The sequence below is a fragment of the Hemitrygon akajei genome, chromosome 2 (assembly GCF_048418815.1).
Source record: "Hemitrygon akajei chromosome 2, sHemAka1.3, whole genome shotgun sequence".
In the NCBI taxonomy this organism is placed as follows: Eukaryota; Metazoa; Chordata; class Chondrichthyes; order Myliobatiformes; family Dasyatidae; genus Hemitrygon; species Hemitrygon akajei.
Genome location: NC_133125.1, coordinates 15,175,385 through 15,194,942, shown reverse-complemented (window position 1 = coordinate 15,194,942; position 19,558 = coordinate 15,175,385). Strand labels below are relative to the sequence as shown.

The following is a 19,558-nucleotide window of genomic DNA, read 5'->3' as shown; positions in this document are numbered from 1 at the left end:
AAGACATTAGCAGTATGCCAGAAATTCAAGAGTGTCAGGGGGCAGAAGTGAGTGTAGTTGTTATTAATAAGGACAAGGTGTTTGGGAAGCTGAGAAGTCTTAAGGTAAAGTCACCTGGATCAGATGCACTTCACCCTAGCAATCTGAAAAGGTAGCTGGAGAGATTGTGGAGGCATTGTTGATAAGTTCTATGTCAATGATTTGGATGACAGAATTAATGTCTTTGTGGCCGAGTTTGTGCGTGGTACAAAGACAGCTAGAGGGACAGGTAGTGTTGAGGAAGCAGGGTGTCTGCAGAAGGACTTTAGCAGATTGGGAGAACGGGCAAAGCAGTGGCAGATGGAATACAGCATAGGGAAATGCACAGTCATGCACTGTGGTAGAAGGAATTAATGGTGACTATTTTCTAAACGGGGAGAAAATTCAAAAATCAGAGGTGCAAAGGGACTTGAGAGTCCTTGTACAGGACTTCCTACAGGATAACTTGAAGATTGAGTCGGTGGTTATGAAGGCAAATGCAATGTTAGCACTCATTTCTAGATGACTCTCAAGAGCAAGGATGTAATGCTGAGGCTTTATAATGCACTGGTGAGACCACACGGAGTACTGAGAGCAGTTTTTGGCCCCTTATCTAAGAAGATGTGCTGGCATTGGAAAGGGTTCAGAGAAAGTTGACAAGAATGAAAGGGTTAATGTATGAGGAGTGTTTGACAGCTCCGAGTCTGCACTCGCTGAAGTTTTTAAACATGAGAGGGGAATCTCATTGAAACCTATTGAATACTGAAAGGCCTAGACGTTGTGTATTGTCGACAGGTTGTTTCTTATTGTGGGTGAGTCTGAAACCAGAAGGCACACCATTGGAATAGAGGGGCGTCAATTTAGAACAGAAACATGAGGAATGTCTTTAGCCAGAGGGTGGTGAATCTGTGAAATTCATTGCCATGGCTGGCTGTGGAAGCCAAATCACTGGGATATTTAAAGTGGATGTCGATAGGTTCTTGATTAGTCATGACGTCAATGGTTAGGGAGAGAAGGCAGGATAATGGGATTGGGAGGAATAATAAACGAGCCATGATGGAATGGTGGAGCAGACTCGATGGGCCAAATGGCCTAATTCTGCTCCTATGTCTTACGGTCTTAATAAAATAAGTTATTACTGATAGGTCTACATGAACAGATGAATAGCGACTTCACCATAAAACAGACCAATATATGATGCTGTGATACAAAGCATTTACAAGGACAGCAGATATCTGGAAATACATTACATTTGTACCTTCACTGGAGGACCAGTGTACTTGGGAGCTGACTGGTCTGGTGCTTCTGATGGGAGGGTCTGTGCAAGCAGGTTGAGTGCATCTTTATCCTTTCCAAGCAAAAATATAATTTCAGTTCATGAAAAACTTCGAACTACACACCAGTGAAAAAAAATAAAAGCAACAATAGTATAACTTCAGATTCTCGCGGGTGTTATTGGAAATTTTAATTTTTATTTCCATTAACAAATTTAAGCCTGTTCTGTGGGTTTGTGACTGTGAAAAACCAGAGGAAAATGTTATTTCCCAACTTCCTTCTTCTGTAGCACCCACTCTGCACCAGGTCTCCCAAGAAGAATATGAATGTCTAGTCAATTAAAACCTATGCTTGTGAACTTTCCCATGTATCAAGAAGCACAGTGAGATGTCTGACAATGCTTAGTGTAAAATATAAAACCAATCTCTGAGTGTTTAGTCTGCATCTGGAAGAGTACGCTGGATTCGTAGATGCAAATCGAAGATGATTTTGCTGATCAACAGAGGAGGAACAGAGATGTAGACATTAGACTGGCATGGAAGCACCAATATATTTGAGTGGAAAATGCTACAAAAAGTAATGGATACACCCCAGTCCGTCATAAGTAAAGCCCTCCCCACCACTGAGCACATCTACATGAAACATTGTCACAGGAAAAACAGCATCCAACATCAGGGAAACCCATCATCCAGGACACAGTCTCTTTTCGATACTGCCATTGGGAAAAAGGTACAGGAGTCTCAGGACTAATGGAATGTTGGCCTTTATTACAAAGGGAATTGAGTACAAGAGCAAGGAAATCCTTTTGCATTTGTATGGGGCCCTGGTGAGACCACACCTGGAGTACTGTGTACAGTTTTGGTCTCCAGGGTTAAGGAAGGACATCCTGGCTGTAGAGGAAGTGCAGCGTAGATTCACGAGGTTAATTCCTGGGATGTCTGGACTGTCTTACGCAGAGAGGTTAGAGAGACTGGGTTTGTACATGCTGGAATTAAGGAGATTGAGAGGGGATCTGATTGCAACATATAAGATTATTAAGGGATTGGACAAGATAGAGGCAGGAAATATGTTCCAGATGCTGGGAGAGTCCAGTACCAGAGGGCATGGTTTGAGAATAAGGGTTAGGTCATTTAGGACAGAGTTAAGGAAAAACTTCTTCTCCCAGAGAGTTGCGGGGGTCTGGAATGCACTGCCTCGGAAGGTAGTGGAGGCCAATTCTCTGGATGCTTTCAAGAAGGAGCTAGATAGGTATCTTATGGATAGGGGAATCAAGGGATATGGGGACAAGGCAGGAACCGGGTATTGATAGTAGATGATCAGCCATGATCTCAGAATGGCGGTGCAGGCTCGAAGGGCCGAATGGTCTACTTCTGCATCTATTGTCTATTGACTCACACCACTTTTGAACCAAAGGTGATATCTTCACTCAACTTCACGTGTCCCATCACTGAAATGTACCCACAGCCTATGGACTCAATTTCAAGAACTCTTCATCTCATGTTTTCAATATTTATTGCTTATTTATTTATTATTATTATTATTCCTTTCTTTTTGCATTTGGACAGTTTGTTGTCTTTTGCACACTGGTTGAACGCCCAAGTTGGTGCCGTCTTTCATTGATACTATTATGGTTATTATTCTATTATGGATTGAGTGAGTATGTCTACAAGAAAACGAATCTCAGGGCTGCATGTGGTGACGTATTTGTACTTTGATGATAAATTTACTTTGAACTTTACTTTGAAGAAGACTCTCATGGTTTTCGAATGGGATTTGATGAATGGTCTCCAAAGGCATCCTCAGTCAATCTGCTTCTGCAGTGTTACTGACAACTGTTGTACACTTCCCATTTAATTCTCTTCCACTTACCTTCTTACCAGGTTGACTCGCAGAAACCGAAGCTGCCGTTGAAGCTTGCAGAGGTGCCTTTTGCAAGAAAGAAAACAATATTTCCATTATTACTTTGAATTCACTGGGTGGGATGGCACAGTTTGCGTGCCAGTGGTCGGAAGATCGGGGTTCAATTCCCGCCACTGTCTGTAAGGAGACTCTACAGTTTCCCTGTGACCACATGGGTTTTCTCCGGCTGCTCCGGTGTCTTCCCACATTCCCAAAAGGTGTTACAGGTTAGTGTTAATAAGCTTTGGCATGCTACATTGGCAGCAGAAGCATGGCAACACTTGCGAGCTGCCCCCTAGCACATCGCAAACGATTACACAAATGATGCATATCACTGTATGCTTTGATGTTTTAAAGCAGAAGTGACAAATGAAACTAATCTTTAATCATTTCTCTTTAATCATAAGTTCTCATTAGTAATTTCATGCTGCTGAAACTATTTTTGCCCATATTCATAAGAACTCATTGTGATAAACTCAATCATATGAGGTGCTCTGGCCAGTAGAGAGACATGATTTCTATCAATAGGGGGAAATGAACCAGGGTAAATGTGGGAGATGTTTCTAAACATCTTAAAGTATTATTTTGATGTACCTACCATTGGGCTCATTTTATTTTTCTGTGGATCTGGTGAATGCTTGAGGTCAAACTACACAAGTGTAATGAATGATGTGAGTCTGCAGGAAGATATGGAAAGCGAGTGGGCAAGGGTCTGCCAGGGGGCATACGACATTCGTAAGTGCAAGGGCTTCCACTTTTGAAGAAAGTGTAGCAGATCAGATTATTATGTAAAAGGTGAAAGAATGCAACGTGCTGTTATGCAGAGGGAACTGGGCATGCTCAAGCATGAATTACATAAGGGCGGATTGCTGGTACAACAGGTTTTCAGGAAGGCAAATGGAATGTTGGCCGTCATTGCAATGGGGATTGAATTTAAGAGCAGAGAGATTATGCTACAACTGTACAAAGTACTGGTGAGGTAGGACCTGGAATAATGCATACAGTTCTGGTCTCCTTACTTGAGGAAAGGTAAAGTTGCTTTGGAGGTAGTGCAGAGGAGGTTCACCAAGTTGATTTCGGAAATGAGGGCATTAGCTTATGAGGAGAGATTGAGTCACCTGGAATTATACTCACTGGAATTCAAAAGAATGAGAGGGGAACTTATAGAAACATAGAAAATTATGAAAGGGATAGATAAGATCAAGGCAGGAATATTTTTTCAATGGTAGGTGAAAATAGAACTCGGAGACATAGCCTCAAGATTTGGGGGAATACACTGCAAAGTTCAAAAAGTTCAAAGTAAATTTATTATCAAAGAGTGAGTGAGTGTGTGTGTGTGTGTGTGTGTGTGTGTGTGTGTGTGTGTGTGTGTGTGTGTGTGTGTGTGTGTGTGTGTGTGTGTGTGTGTGTGTGTGTGTGTGTGTGTGTGTGTGTGTGTGTGTGTGTGTGTGTGTGTGTGTGTGTGTACAAAGAAAGAAGAAATAAAATAATAATAATAAATAATTAAGCAATAAGTCTTCAGAACAATGAGATGAAGAGTCCTTGAAAGTGAGAGCTGTATATTATTGTAGATTGTGGGAACTGTTCTGTGATGGGAAAGTGAAGTTATCCCCACTGGTTCAACAGCCTGATAGTCAAAGATGAGAAGAGGCTGGTTTTCTCAGAGAGTAATGAATCTATGGAATTCTCAGCCCAGAGAAACAGTAGAGCAGGGGTTTCCAACCTGCCGTCTATGGACTCCTCAGTTAATGGTAGAGTCCACTGTATAAAAAAGGTTGGGAACTCCTGTCATCGAGGCTTCCTATGAAATAATGCTTAAGACACTGTTGGATTGATTTTGCACAGCAGTGGAATGAAGGGTGACAGGGAAAAGGCTGGTAGATGGAGCTGAGTCTACAACCAGACCAGCCATGATCTTACTGAATGGCGGAGCAGGCTTGACAGGTCAGATTGCCAACTCCTGCTCCTATTTCTTATGTTCTTACATTTGACCTAAAGCGATACAGGCACAAATGATGAGTAATGTGAAGATTACATTCTTCCATCCCTATCACATCTGGCTAGATTAGGATTGGAATCTAGCTAGTAGGTACAACCTCAAGTTGTATTCAGCAAAATAAAGGAAATAATAAGCAGGTCTTCATTTACCCCCACCCTTTGCCCTGTTCACCAAGAGTGTCTGTGGTAGGAATCAGGATGAGAATGTTCTACTTCAGTTCTGACCTCAACATTTTGTGAAGGCAGTAAAATAGAACTTATTGAGACAAAAATCTGTTTTGTTGTGACTAAAGAACAGATACGTTTTACTGCAATCCATCTTCACTTATTGATCCCTACAAACTACAACTATTATTGGTCACATATATTTCTCTGACTAATTGAAAGGCAGAGTATCCCCAAGGGTCCCTACTTTATCCCGGATATTGTATAGGTATTTCACTGATTTTGTTTTATGAATCGCCAGGCAGGGTATAAACCAATAACTGGTTTTTGTTGTTTTGTTTACCAGATAGATTAAAATTGGCTCTTAAAAAAATAAAATTCACACCTTGTTCATTAGGAAGGGCAATTCAAAGTTTTGAAACCTATCTCTGACCAACCTTTGTAGAACAGGTAGAAATGGGAGCAGTTTATAAAGGAAGTCACTGAGCCAAGAGCCTGGACATTTGAAGATACAGCAACTCACAGTGGAGTGATTAAGATCGGGACTGCACAGGAGACCAGAAATCTGGGGCAGTTCTGTTGCTGGGAAGATTATAGGGATGGAGACGATTAAAACCATGGAGAGATCCAAAACAAGGAAGAGGTGTAAAACCAATGTGCTGGTGGTTGAGAGTCTATGCAGGTCAGTGAGCTCAGTGGTAACTGATTAAGGGGAACTGGTATAAGTTAAGATAGGTGGTGGTGAGCTCCTAGGTAATGATGGTTCAAGATGAGAGTCAGGTCTTAAGAGTGATGAGGTAGTTCAGAACAACAAAATAATGGCTGAGGGATTAATCAGGCAGCCGTTGGAGCTGTGTGAAGATATAAAAGCAGGAAAATTAATCTTCGTGAGTGTAGATCGGTGAGCAGTCACTAAATTACAGGTCAATCAAATTTTCATATCACCTGGTTCAGTTTTGGAAATCGAACTGAACTGAAAATGCCAGAACTGGTTGCATGATTTGTAGTTTGGTGTTTCTCTACTCTGTGTTTTTCACTCATTTATTTTTGCTATTTACGCGATTCGTTCTTTTTCTTGCACATTGGGGACTTAATGTTTTTTCTTTGAACAGTTTCTTTCTTTGTTTCATGGCTGTACGTGGGAAGAGTTGTATACAACATACATACTTTGATAGTAAGTGCACTTTGAATCTTTAGGGAGAGGGTTGGATTCAAAAGCTAGGGATCAACCTTTCTGCACGGAATCTCAAAAACTAATACTTTTGCCTTTGATATGGATTTTGATAAGTTTTCCGTTCATTCAGCACATTAATGCAGCAAATACACAGAGCTTATGGATTGGCAGAGGTAGTGACAATGGAGAACAGAATAACAACAATACTATAGAGAACCTTACATGTTTTTCAAATGCTAGTGCAATGGGGCAGTTTGTAGTGAAAACTAGGAGATACTGAATATTTAATAAGCCAGAAGAGGTGACACTCTCTGCCAGTGACACAAAAATGAAGCTATCATATGTAAAATGGAACCAGGCCAATAGAGCCAAGCAGTTGGATAACGAGGTGAGCATTTTACTTTCCGTCCCCGACGGTAAGGTACGAGCCATACCTGCTGCTGCAGAGAGGGCGGCGCAGCCGAACATTTTGAAATTGTTGCCGGAGAGCTTTGACCAAAGTCAGCTGACAACGACTCCAGGACATCACTTTCTGTCAAAGTCTGTGACAACAATAAACAATTGTAGTCAAAATACCTCAGAGTTATTTCAAGAACATAAAGATATTAAATCACTGCTATCAGTGGGAAGCATAATAAAGTCCTGTGCCCAAAAGTGTAGCACATGACAGTACCTGAGCACAGCATGTGAATGAGATATTGATTTAAACAGAGCACGTTCAATCAATATACTTACAAGACCTGTAGATGACGGCATTAAGAGTCAGCCATAGAACACTACAGCACAGAAACAGGCCCTTCCGCTCATCCATGCCAAACTATTATTCTTTCTAGTTTATCAACCTGCACCTGAACCATAGCCCTTCATACCCATCCCATCCATGTATTTATCCAAATTTCTCTTAAATACTGAAATTGAACCTGCACCCACTTCTGTTGGCAGCTTGTTCCATACTCACACCAGCCTCAGAGTGGAGAAGTTGCCCCTCATGTCCCCCTTAAATATTGCACCTTTCACCCTTAACCCAAGGAGTTTGTATGTTCTCCTTGTGACTGTGTGGGTTTTCTCTGGGTCTTCCAGTTTCCTCCCACAGTTTAAAGACATATCAGTTGGTAGGTTAATTGGTCATTGTAAATTGTCCTGTGATTAGGCTAGATATAAGTTGCAGGAATGCTGGGTGGTGCAGCTTGAACAGCTGCACGAACCTATTCTGCACTATATCTCATAGGAAATAAAATATATAACATTGCATTTTAAAGCACAGGGGCCTAGTGGCATTGATGTATTCAAGTACAGCTTGAAGAAGTTAACTTTAGGAAAACGCTTACGAAGAAGAGAAAATTTGCCTTGTACTTTCTCTGTTACCTTTGATTTTGGATCAGTAGAAGGAGGCAGCTGTCCTTTATCCTGTTACAAAAAACAAACTTCATCAGATCCCTCTTACAAACGTCAATAATTATTACGTTTAAATCAGATGAGTAGACACAAAACTATGGCAAAACATGTCAATATTCAGAAGCAAGTTGACACACAATAATTGTGCCAGCCTTATTGTGGGAATGAGCTGAATAGCAAATATATTTACCTATCATGGACAAATCATTGTTTTGTGTTTTGTAGCTTCAAAACATTAAACTAAATCAAAGGAAGTCACGGGAATCCGATATGTGAGCCTAACTTTAGGTTTACTTTAAGTGAAGCACACACATATCAGGTGGTAGTGAAATGACCTGTGCAATTCACATACAGTGCCTATAAAAATTATTCACCCTTCTTAGAAGTTTTCATAATTCATTGTTTTACAACATTGAATCACAGTGGCTTTAATATGGCTTTTTTGACACTCATCAACAGTAAAAGACTCCTTTGTGTCAAAGTGAAAACAGATTTCTACAAAGTGATATAATTTCAAATATAAAACACAAAATAATTGATTGCATAAGCATTCACCCCCTTTAATATGACACACCAAATCATCAGTGGTGCAGCCAATTGGTTTTAGCAGTCACATAATTAGTTAACCGGAGATCATCCTGTGAAATCAATTGATTGTGGTAAAAATACACCTGTATCTGGAAGATCCAACTGCTGGTGAGTCAGTATCCTGGCAAAAACTACACCATGAAGACAAAAGAACACTCCAAGCAACTCCGCAAAAAGGCTGTTGAAAAGCACAAGTCAGGAGATAGATACAAGATAACTTCCAAGTCACTTGGAGTACAGTTAAGTCAATTATCAAGAAATGGAAAGAATATGGCACAGCCGCAGATCTGCCTAGAGCAGGGCGTCCTCAAAACTGAGTGACTGTGCAAGAAGGGGACTAGTGAGGGAGGCCACCAAGAGACCTATGACAGCCATGGAGGAGTTACAAACTTCAGTAGCTGAGTAGGGAGAGACTGCTCATACAACAACTGTTGCCCGGGTGCTTTATGGGAGAGTAGCAAAGAGGGAGCCACTGTTGAAAAAAACTCACATGAAATCTCCAGGCATCATCAGATTTTCTCTTGTTCATGAAATCTCAGCTAGAGTTTGCCAGAAGTCATGTGGGAGACTGGAGTCAGCTGAAAGAAGGTTCTATGGTCAGATGAAACCAAAACTGGCCTTTTTGGCTATCAGACTAAACACTATGTTTGGCATAAGTCAGCAGCGCATATCTGCAATAACGCATCATCCCTACCATGAAGCATGGTGGTGGCTGTATCGTGCTTCGGGATGCTTCACTGCAGCAGGCCCTGGAAGGCGTGTGAAGGTAGAGGGTAAAATGAATGCAGCAAAATACAGGGAAATCCTGAAGGAAAACCTAATGCAATCTGCAAGAGAACTGTGACTTGGGAGAAAAATTGTTTTCTAGCAAGTCAATGATCCCAAGCATAAAGCCAAAGCTACATAGGAATGGCTTAAAAACAACAAAGTTAATGTCCTGGAGTAGCCAAGTCAGAGACCAGACTTAATCCCATTGAGAGTTTGTGGCTGGACTTGAAAAGGGCTGTTCACTCACGATCCCCATGCAATCCGACAGAGCTTGAGCAATATTGTAAAGTAGAATTGGGAAAAATTGCAGTGTCCAGATGTGCAAAGCTGATAGAGACCTATCCACACACGCACACGGATTTAATTGCTACCAAAGGTGCATCTACTGAATACTGACTTAAAGGGCGTGAATATTTATGCAATAAATTATTTTGTGTTTTATATTTGTAATTAATTTAGATCACTTTGTAGAGATCTGTTATCACTTTGACACGAAGAATGGTTTTCAGTTGATCAGTGTCAATAAAGCTGAATTAAATTCACAGTGATTCGATGTTGTAAAACAATAAAACATGAAAACTTCCGGGGGGGGGGGGGGTGAATACTTCTTATAGACACTGTATTTTTAAATATAACCTGTAGTTAATTATTTAAATGAAAAAGAACGCTCAATCAATAACATCTTTATGAGATCTCCGAAATACTACTGAAATATTAAATACACACTGTGGAAGATGATATTATTAAGTAGTTAACAACTTCCATTTTTTAATATTCTATCAGATTCTTTGATCTGAGGTATTAGTATAATTTGTACATTCCAATAAGAGCACTTTCTATTTAATAGGGAACAATTAGAGAATCTCCCTTGGATGTTCCACACACAGACAGATTTTGAATTTCAAATACATGCTTCAAAGTGATTGCTAGACCATACCTTCCCATCAGGCTGGTCTTTAAATCTGTAATCAGGTGGCAGTGTGTCATCTCGATCTCCCATTCGTTCAACATGTTGCTTGGTTACATCCGATTCCTTAAAAATTAGATCAAAGTAGAATTTATGTAAATGCTCCGTGCTTCTGTTAAATGGGTACCCCAGTAAAACAAATCAAGTAATCATTTAACAAGCTGTTAAAGCCTGGAAAAGCTGTCTATAGATGACACCACTGGACTATGTTGGTTGTCAGCGCAGAACGACGCATTTTACTGTATGTTTTGATGTACATGTGACAAATGAAGCTTAACTTTAATCTTTAACATTATCATTTAGTGGGTAAGGCTCAAGATTTCCTCCCTAAACCTATCTTCATCATTATATCTTTCTCTTGTACCTCACCACCCCAGTATTTCTGACCACTGATACTTGTGTACCAGTATGTTTAGCATGCTGCTCCAAAATGATCCTAATTAAATTCTGTATATCTTCTTCTTTATCACTCCTTATGAAATAAGTTTACCTACCCTGTCAATCACTCTCTGTACCAAATGCATTATGTGGGTTTATATCAAACTCCATTTGATAAAACCTGTGGTGAGACTTTCATTATTAAAATGTATCCTTCAAATATACTTGCTGTCCACTTTACTAGGTACACCTGTAGTTGATGTAAATATCTAATCAGCCAATCATGTGGCAGCAACTCAATGCATAAAAGCAGGCAGACATGGTCAAGATGTTCAGTTGTTGTTCAAACATCAGAATGGGGAAGAAACGTGATCTAAGTGACTTTGACTTTGGAATGATTGTTGTTGACAGATGGAGTGGTTTGAGTATCTCAGGAAGTGCTAATCTACTGGGATTTTCACATGCAACAGTCTCAGTTATGTAAAGAACAAAAACATCCAGTGAGTGGCAGTTCTGTGGGCAGAAATGCCTTGTTAAGAAGAGGGAGGTCGGAGGAGAATGGCTAGACCAGTTCAAACTGACAGACAGGCAGGCAACCGTAACTCAAATAACCACGTGTAACAACAGTGATGTGACTTCTTAACCAGAAGACCAGTCTGTGCAGATTGGTGATAACATATCCTCCTCGCTGACAATCAACACTGGCGTACCTCAGGGTTGTGTGTTTAGCCTACTACTCTACTCCCTATATCCACATGACTGTGTGGATAGGCATAGCTCGAATATGATCTACAAATTTGCTGGCAATACAACCATTGTTAGTAGAATCTCAGGTGGTGACGAGAGGTCGTACCGGAGTGAGATATGCCAACTAGTGGAATGGCGCCGTAGCAACAACCTGGCACTCAATGTCAGTAAGACGAAAGAGCCGATTGTGGACTTCAGGAAGGGTAAGACAAAGGAACACATACCAATCCTCATAGAGGAATCAGAAGTGGAGAGAGTGAGCAGCTTCAATTTCCTGGGTGTCAAGATCTCTGAGGATCTAACCTGATCTCAACATATCAGTGTAGTCATAAAGAAGGCAAGACAGCGGCTATACTTTATTAGGAGTTTGAAGAGATTTGGCATGTCAACGAATACACTCAAAAACTTCTATAGTTGTACTGTGGAGAGCATTCTGACAGGCTGCATCACTGTCTCATATGGAGGGGCTACTGCACAGGACTGAAAGAAGCTGCAGAAGGTTGTAAATCTAGTCAGCTCCATCTTGGGCACTAGCCTACAAAGTACCTAGGACATCTTTAGGGAGTGGTGTCTCAGAAGGCAGCGTCTATTATTAAGGACCTCCAGCACCCAGGGCCTGCCCTTTTCTCACTGTTACCATCAGGTAGGAGATACAGAAGCCTGAAGACACACACTCAGCGATTCAGGAACAGCTTCTTCCCCTCTGCCATCCGATTCCTAAATGGACATTGAAGCTTTGGGCACTACCTCACTTTTTTAATATACAGTACTTCTGTTTTTGCACATTTTTAAAAATCTATTCAATATACGTAATTGATTTACTTGTTTATTTATTATTATGTTTTATTTTATTATTATTATTTTTTTCTCTCTCTCTGCTATATTATGTATTGCATTGAACTGCTGCTGCTAAGTTAACAAATTTCACGTCACATGCCAGCGATAATAAACCTGATTCTGTTTCAGATTCTGAAGAGCATCTCTTAGATACAGAAGGTACCTAATATAATGGCCACTGCATGTATAACAAGGTATTTTTGATTCTTTTGCCCAAGACAGCACTCACAAAAACTTTGTTGACAAGCAGCTTGCAGTGTCACCCATACCCATAATGACGATACTTTACAGCCAAATGAAGCAGTGACTGATATTTTTACAATCCAAGAGCAGTGAGATGTTTTCACAGGAAACGTCTCACACTGGCTTGGCGCCAGCTAGACGGATGCAAGAACGTGTCAGTAGATGATAAGCTTTGAAATCCTTACAGACCAGTATTTGGACAGTTAACAGCTACAGTAACACTGCTATTTAGAAATATGTTATTTTTTTCAATTCTCTTTCTAAAAGATAAATACTAATCATTTTTGAACAGGTTTTCTAAATTGTTCCATTTACTTCAATCTGTCTTGGAAATACTTTTATTAATAGCGAAACAGTGAATACTGCAACTAAGCAACAGGGCTCATTCTTTTCCCTTTAAAGTCCATAATAATTGTTACTAAATCTTTAATTAATGATATGCTGCTACCATGAGAAGTTTTTAGAACGTTATGGCCAATTTGAGCACGCCTTCTCAAAAAGGTTCGCTTCTGCTGTACGAGCAGCAGAGCCATGTTACCAACAGGCAGGTTTCACATGATCAGATGCATATCCACTGCCAGGAACAGACCATGATGGAAAGCGACGATGAAATGATCTGTACCTTCACTTCTGGCCCAGTGTACTTGGGAGCTGACTGGTCTGGAGCTTCACATGGGAGTGTTTCTGCGAGCAGGTCAAATGCATCTTTATCCTTTCAAAAACAAAAGACATATTCAATTTGTGGGAAGCTTGTATCTGCAAACCTGTATAAAAGCAGAAGTAACAACAGTGTAACTTCATTTTTTGATTTTATTTCTATTAATGAGTTGAAACATATTCCTTCAAAATGGAATAAGCAAAGTGGGTGCAATCTGTAATTTCTCAGGACACTTTTTTCTGGAAGGTTCCCTCAGCACTTGCACAGGAAGAAAGATAATAGTGATTGCAAAGCCAAGAGATTCTGCAGGTGCTGGAAATCCAGAGCAACACACACAAAATACTGGAGGAATTCAGCAGGTCAGACAGCATCTCAAGAAAGGAATAAAGTGTCAATGTTTCTGGCCGAGTCCCTTCATCAGGCCTGAAAAGCAAGATGGAAGAAGCCAGAATAAGAAGGTGGCAAGAGTGGAAGGAGTACAAGCTGGCAGTTGTGAGGTAAGGCCAGGCAAGGGTAAAGGTGGATGGGAGGGGGAGAGGGGGATGAAGTGAGAAGCTGGGATGTGATAGATGAAATTGCAGCCTCCTGTTCTTGTGATTTAGCTTGTTTTCCTCACAATCAGGTTGGAGGAGCAACATGTCATAATCTGTCTGGATAGCCTCCAACCTGATGGCATGAACATAGGTTTCTCTAACTTCCAATAATTTTGCCCCCCCCCCCCTTTTCCCATTCGTCATTCTGGTTCCCCTTCTCTTCTCCTCACTTGCCCATCACTTCCTGCTAGTACCCATCCTCCTTCCTTTTTTCATGGTCCACTGCCCTTTCCTATCAGATCCCTTCTTCCTCAACCCTTTTCTTCTTCCACCAATCACCTTTCAGCTTCTTACTTCATCCCTCCACTTCCACCAGCTGCCCAGCATCGCCCTCAACTGGCTTCACCAATCAGCCGCTGGTTTGTACTCTTTCCCCTCACCAACATCATCTTACTCTCGCTTCTGGACCCTCCTACTGCAGTCCTGATGCAGGGTCTCAGCCCGAAACGTTGACCGTTTATTCCCCTCCATAGGTGGTGCCTCACTTGCAACTCCAGCATTTTGTGCGTGCCACTCAAGATTCCCAGCACCTGCAGAATCTTATGCGCATTTTGGATGAATCTGATCATCATTAGAATAAATGATAAGAAAAGCTTTGTATATTTGCTCTGCCTGTGATAGGCTGGGTTGAGGTTAATCTTTTGCCATAAATTTGACTGAAATTTGAGATGATCTTGCTGAAATAGAAGATAGGATATCAGAAAACTAGATACAGTTAACTAAAATAAGAAGAAGGGCCAGGATTACAGTTTTGTGAAAAAGCCTTTGGCACATTTGTACAGCCAGTGCACAGTACTGTAGTAATTTTATGTATTGCACTGTACCACTTCCTCAATTAAAAAACAGAATTCAGGACATTTGCGATAAACCTGATTCTGATACGGGTCTCTATTGTGGACTGCGAGTGGGAAGGGGGCGGGAGAGGGGAATCATGGTTGGGAAAAAGGGAACGGGGGGGGGGGAGCGGGAAGCATCAGAGAGACATTCTGTAATGATCAATAAACCAATAGTTTGAAATCAATGACCCTGCCTGGTGTCTCAGGGCTGGATGTGTCTGCATCTGCACCACCCCCTGCCCCTGGCACTCCTTCTCTGCCACCTGTCCCACACCCCTCCTGCGGTGATCACCCTCACCATTCCCAACATCCTTAGCTCCCACAACATGCAAACTCATTCTCTGCTCCACATTGACAAGTACAGTAGTGCACAAACGGCTGAAGTGGCTACATATATGTGCCTAAGACTTCTGCACAGTTCTGTATATCTGAAAAGGATCTATTGTAAATATTCATTTGTGAATTTGGATGTGTACGGACGTTCTTGGTGATCACTGAACATTAAGCACTAGCTCTCCTTTTATTTACCTTTGCACCAGGTTGACTTGCTGAGACAGATGCAGCCGTCGAAGCTTGCAAGGGTGCCTTCAGAAGAAAGAATATTTCAAAGTTAATTGGGATTCAGATGTGTTTTTGATGTTTCTCGAACTAGTTTAACCAGCTTTAAAAGAGCATAAAAATAATTTTAAAACATTAAATATGAGAGGGCATAATTTTATTGTGATTGGAGGAAAGTATGGGAGGGTGTCAGAGGTAGGTTTATTTTTACACAGAGTGGTGGTAAAACAGGGTTGGTGGTGGAGGCAGATATATTAGGGTCATTTAAGAAACTCTTAGATAGGCACATGGATGATAGTAAAATGGAGCACTATACAGGAGGGAAGGGTTAGACTGATGTCAGAGTAGGTTAAAGTGTCGGCACAACATTGTGGGTTGAAGAGCCTGTATTGTTCCATGTTCTGTCATAAACTTTCTCCTTTCTGGAAGCAGGATGCCCTTTTGACCCGAAAGTAATCCCCAATACCCTAAAGAAACGTTCAGTGTCAGGTCTATTGCACCTCAGACTTTACAAATGAACTTAGCGCATTTCTCAGACAATCACTATTCTCTCATATGTGAAGTTTGGAGTTATACCTGCTTCTGTGGAGGTGTCGCGGAGTGAGAAACCTCAGCCGAGCATTTTGAAACTGGAGCAGCAGAGCTCTGGGCAAAATCAGCCGACAGAGACTCCAGGACGTCACCCTCTGTCATACCCTGGGATAAATAAAGTTGAACCACCTCAGAGATATTTCAAAGTTACAGATAACAACCCTAAGTTTCAACTGAGAACAAGGCAAAAACAGCATTTTCCAGCAGCAGGAACATTTCTCTTTATTGTGTTTAGGTTAACGGGGATAAGCCTGCCACCACTCACAATTTCTGCAATAAATAAGGGAATTTGGTGGATTCAGCTACTCAACCAATCTGATGTGTTTTGGCAAACTTATCCTTCATACTTTTACGTAAAGCACATTAATAAGAGCAGTAAAAATAAAAAAAATACTGTATATCAAGGGAATGCTGATGCCTTAATATATCCATATAGGATTGACATAGTATAATAACTTCCTCCAAAAGGAACCCAATTTAATCAATAGACTTACAAAATTTGGCAAACTGTGATTTGGAATGAAGTTTGCTGGAAGTGAGGTTTCATGCTAAGCCAAGCCTCAGTTCCTACATCCACTGCAACTGCTTGGGTCTCTTATACTCTCCCCCACCACAAAGCTGGAAACCATTCACTCTACGACACACTTTTTCCTTTCTCCGTTCTGGCTACCATCTTACCCCTTCTCTTCCCACTTGCTCATCACCTCCCTCTAGTTCCCTCCCTCCTTCCCATGGTCCACCATCCTCATCCGTCATTGAGGACCCCCATCACCCAGGACTCGCCATCAATATGAAGGGGGAACAGAAGTCTGAAGGCACACACTGAGTGATTCAGGAACAGCTTCTTCCCCTCTGCCAACCGACTTCTGAATGGATATTAAATACATGAACATTACCTCTCTACTTTTTGCACTACTTATTTAATTTAATTAATAATTTTATATTTATATATAAAATTTTAAAATGTGAATTGCAATAAATAAAAATATATATATTACTGTAATTCAGCTTTTTTATGTATTTCATTGTACTGCTGCTGCAAAAACAACAGATTTCTTGATATATAACAGTGATATTGAACCTGATTCTGGTTTTATTTAACTCCTTCAGCCCTTTATTTTATTCAGCCATCACCTCCCAGCTTTTGATTTCATCCCCTCCCCCACCCACCTACCTTCCCCCTCACCTGGTCTCACCTATCACCTACCAGTTTGTGCTCCTTCCCTTCCTCCCCCCCACCCACCTTCTTAGTCAGGCTTCTGCCCCCTTCTTTCCAGACTTGATGAAGGGTCTTGGCCCGAAACTTCAACTGGTTATTCCACAGAAGCTTCCTGGCCTGCTGAGCAATTTGTGTAGTAGAAACGATGGTACTTTAATACACCTATATCAGGGTGACACATCATTATAACTTCCTGCAAATGGAATGCAAGTGAATCATTAAACTTACGAATTTGGGAGCTGCATAAAAAAAGTTTTTGGAAGTGAGGTTCATGCTGAGCCAGGTTTACCTTTCTCAATTCCTACATTCCTTACATTGTAGCTGCCTGTTTCTCTCATCCTCTTTTCCAAAACAAATTGGAGATGATAAACACTGCTACATGGGTTTGCTCCAAGCCAAATGATATAGAATTGTTGAAAATCACAATGAAATCTTTATCCTGGCGCAAACTTAAATGGAGCCTTTTCACAAACTGCCCCCACTGTCTTTAAAATAAACAAATTTCACTGACTGTTCAAAGGCATCCTTTGTAAAAGGGATGAAATAGAGCTTTCAAAAATGAGGCTTTACCTTCTCTGTTACCTTTGGTTTAGCTCCTGGACCAGCAGAGGAAGATGCCGGTTTACCTTTATCCTATTGCAAAAAAAAACCACATAATTCTAATAAACTTAAGTAAATTCTTCAGAACTGAAATCATCTGATGAAGGAATGCGATAATTGGGTGGTGGAACCGGAATCTCTCATACCATTTAAAAAGTAGTCAAAACACGATTATTATTAGCTACAACACACGGAGGGCCCGCCCTTGCCAGAAATCTCCCGATGTCCCCATGGATAATGTGTGCTCCTTCTCCAGGAACAATGGACATGGACGTAACCTGAAAGAGGTGTAGGCAGTCGGGTTAGGCAGACTGCCCGCCGTCTGGACACACGAATGGCCACCTTGGCCAGACACAGGAGCAGACACCCAGCAGACAATCTGAGCGTCCCTCTCCCTTCTGCATCGCGTGACCACAGATTAGGAGCTTGGGGCTAAAATACAACCAGAACTTGAGGGGCTGCCCCTTTAAATGTTCAAATAGAGGCTGCAACATCTCACATTCCTTATACAAGTGGTACACTGATTCCTCTCGGCCACAGAAATGACAGGTGGCTGGAGAGTCAGTGAACTGACTCAAAAAACTATTACAAGGCATTGCTCTACATAACATTGTCAGACTGAATAGGTTATGACTATATTCCTGGGAACATAGAAGACTGAGAGGAGATTTGATGGAGGTACACAGAATTATGAGGGGTATAGAATGAATAAATGCAAGCAGACTTTTTCCACTGAGGTTGGGTAGGACTGTAGCTAGAGGTCATGGGCTCAAGGTGAAAGGTTTAAAGGAAATGTGAAGGCAAACTTCTTCACTCAGAGGGTTGTGAGTGTGTGGAACGAGCTGCCAATGCAAGTGGTGAGGATGAGTTTGATTTCAATATTTAGGAGAAGTTTGTATATGTAGGGGTATGGAGGGCTATGGTCCAGATGCAGATCGATAGGCATAGGCAGCTTAATTGATTTAGCATGGGCTAGATGGGCCAAATGGCCTTTTCTATGCTGTATTTTTCTATATCTCTATGATAACCAGGTCCCCATGGTATAAAAGCCTACAAGCCAAGTGTTGACAATAGCATTCACACAGACAGGTGTTTAAAGGCTGGCCGAAGAGTCTGTCCTGCGCAATCAGAGAGCTGAACTGCAATGGTGTTATGATAAACAGCAACAATGTCTTCAACATTAGATGGTCATAGAATTTAACTCATAGTTTTTCTAATGTGAATAATATTCTAATGAAATATTATCGATTGATCTCAAAATATTTGTTTGTCTAAACCTTAGGATCAGACTGCTCCTTAAATCTGTAATCAGGTGGTATCGTGTCTTCACGTTCTCCTACTCGTTCGCCTTTCTTCTTCTTCACATCGGATTCCTGAAATCACGTGAAGTAAGCGGAGTCAAGCGCAAGTTCACATATATATTAAGATTCAATGCATATGCAGTCTGCATCTCTGAACTTATTACTGAATTGAAATTAATGCATGATTTAAAACCCTTTCCTCCAAGAGAACAACAACATTGTCATAGGGTTTGGAGGCTTGAGTGCCTCAATGACCTGAGAGAGTGATGTTGGCTGGAGTCCAACCAGGTCAAAGGATAGAGGCCAGATCGGTCCTCCAGTTTGAGGCATCAGCTCAGAACCAACAACTCTGATATTAAAAAAATACTCTTACAGAAACAACAATGAAGAATCCTTCTACATCTGTAAGCGACAGGATGCACCGCATCTGGGGCACAATAGAGAAAATGGCCAAGGACAGACAAAGATGGAGGACCTTCATCGTTGCCCTAAGTGCGAGCGGTGAATGGGCAAGTAAGTTAAAAGCCTTTTGGTCCCTTATCCTTCTCGTTCTTGTGTCAAATTATTTGTGAAAGTATTCCTCTACATTGTTGTGATTATTTTACTGTCATAACCTGCATTAGCCTTTGATGCAGCACACTATCCTATTCCCTTTCAGGACTGATGCTTGATAGTTGGGACCTGATGAATGGTCTTAGCTAGAAATGTTGACTGTTTATTCCTTTCCATAGATGCTGCCTGACTTGCTGA

At 41.2% G+C, this 19,558-nt stretch overlaps 1 protein-coding gene across 1 annotated transcript in view; it reads right to left on the bottom strand.

The window, feature by feature from the left end:
• Nucleotides 1-19,558, bottom strand: part of cast (calpastatin) — a 207,151-nt gene that overhangs the window by 83,188 nt on the left and 104,405 nt on the right. Inside the window, exons 9-18 of the mRNA XM_073067621.1 lie at nt 18,785-18,880; nt 17,478-17,540; nt 15,674-15,793; nt 15,068-15,124; nt 13,075-13,164; nt 10,218-10,313; nt 7,895-7,936; nt 6,964-7,071; nt 3,163-3,219; nt 1,277-1,366 (exon numbers count right to left, since the gene is read on the bottom strand). Of these exons, the coding sequence (XP_072923722.1) occupies nt 1,277-1,366; nt 3,163-3,219; nt 6,964-7,071; nt 7,895-7,936; nt 10,218-10,313; nt 13,075-13,164; nt 15,068-15,124; nt 15,674-15,793; nt 17,478-17,540; nt 18,785-18,880 (819 nt within the window). The remainder of the gene's footprint in view (nt 1-1,276; nt 1,367-3,162; nt 3,220-6,963; nt 7,072-7,894; nt 7,937-10,217; nt 10,314-13,074; nt 13,165-15,067; nt 15,125-15,673; nt 15,794-17,477; nt 17,541-18,784; nt 18,881-19,558) is intronic.